General features: G+C 42.4%; 1 protein-coding gene across 1 annotated transcript in view; it reads left to right on the top strand.

Annotated features, from left to right (window-relative positions):
• LOC109971040 (unconventional myosin-XVIIIa-like) overlaps positions 1–1,569 on the top strand; it is a 233,547-nt gene that overhangs the window by 64,761 nt on the left and 167,217 nt on the right. Inside the window, 1 exon segment of the mRNA XM_020619059.1 lies at positions 142–312. Within this exon segment, the coding sequence (XP_020474715.1) occupies positions 142–312 (171 nt within the window).

Here is a 1,569-nt window from a genome sequence, read left to right on the forward strand (position 1 = left end):
GTTATCTAAATATGAACTACATACTGTTCTATTACATATTACCTCTGGAATCTGGTTTATTTCTAACCACTACACTATCATTTTCATTATCTTTCTTCCTTAGGTCCCTGTTGCATGTTTTTTTATGTTTATCTTTTTTAGTGGGACATAGGCAGTTTGCCCATCATGAATGGGCCCAGAAAGCAGCCTACCTGCTGGGCTGTACATTGGAGGAATTATCATCTTCTGTCTTTAAGCACCAGGCCAAAGTACTACAGCACTCCACCTCATTCAGAGGAGGACCGGATGAGGCTATTCAAGGTGACAGCTCAGGTAAAATTTAATGTGCTTTAGGTAATTTTCTGTCCTCCAGAAACATTCTGGTTAGTAACCAAGAAGAACTGAGGTTTGCTAAGCTATCCCAAATGGTGCTTTTCCAGATTTACTATTCATGTTTCAAATGCAATAAGTCCTTTTTTTTACTTGATAGAGTAAAAATTGTAAACCTCACTTCTAATCCACACTGAAAGTGTTTTGGAAGCATTTTCTATGTGCCTCTTATACCCATCTCATGCTGCAGATAGAATTCCATTATATCGGAAAGTTGAAGGTTCGAATCTCGGTGCCTGCAGTCCACATGTCAAAGTGTCCTTGGGCAAGACACTGAACTCCTCCCGCTGCCCCCGATGGTTAGAACCATCGGTTGAGTTGGCGCCGCAGATGGCTGCCTCAGTTCTGTACCAGAAACGAATTCCTTGTGTGTAACATACTTGGTCAATAAAAGTGATTATCCTTATCCTCCTTAAATGTGACAATCTATGAATCAGTGAGACACGCGTCTCCAATTGGACCTTCATCTTTTTTAAACTTTGTGTCTACTTTTTCACTATGCTGTCATTAGTGAAGCATAATCTCCGCAGTCAGCTGTTTAAATCACACAAATCCTGTCATGACTGGTCAGACTGCTTTGTTTCACTTTCGCCTTTGTAAAGAGCCTGGGAAAATCAATAAATTCATAGGCTACATAAAAATGTGATTTTTTTTTTTCCCGATGAGCCTACATGAAAACAATTTCTGTGCAGGACATTTGTGTGGCCACTGTCCTGCTGACAGACAACCACCTGTTCTGATGACAAAGGCACAGAATGTGATTCTCATGTCTCGCTTTCAGTATGTTTTACCAGTTAGTTATTTTTAGAGACAGATGCTCCAGACAATCTAGCCACAGGGGTTGCAAGCCAGTGATTTCTGTGCTGGTCCCAAGCCTGGATAAGGAAGGGCATCTGGCATAAAAACATGCCAAATTAAAACATGCGAATCATCAGTGTCAATTCCATACCGGATCGGTCAAGGCCCGGGTTAACAATGACCGCCACCAGTGCTGTTGACCTACAGGGTGCTGGCAGAAATTGGACTACTGTTGGTCGAAGAAGGAGAGGAGGTAGAAGGATTCGTAGACGAGAGAGAAGAGGAAATGCAGGATTATAGGTCTGAGAATAGGGACTCAACGTTGGCACAATGACAGGGAAAGGTAGAGAGCTGGCGGACATGAAGGAGAGAAGGAAGGTAGATATACTGTGTGTGCAGGAG

This window comes from Monopterus albus, unplaced genomic scaffold (genome assembly GCF_001952655.1).
Source record: "Monopterus albus unplaced genomic scaffold, M_albus_1.0 scaffold214.1, whole genome shotgun sequence".
NCBI classification, from domain to species: domain Eukaryota; kingdom Metazoa; phylum Chordata; class Actinopteri; order Synbranchiformes; family Synbranchidae; genus Monopterus; species Monopterus albus.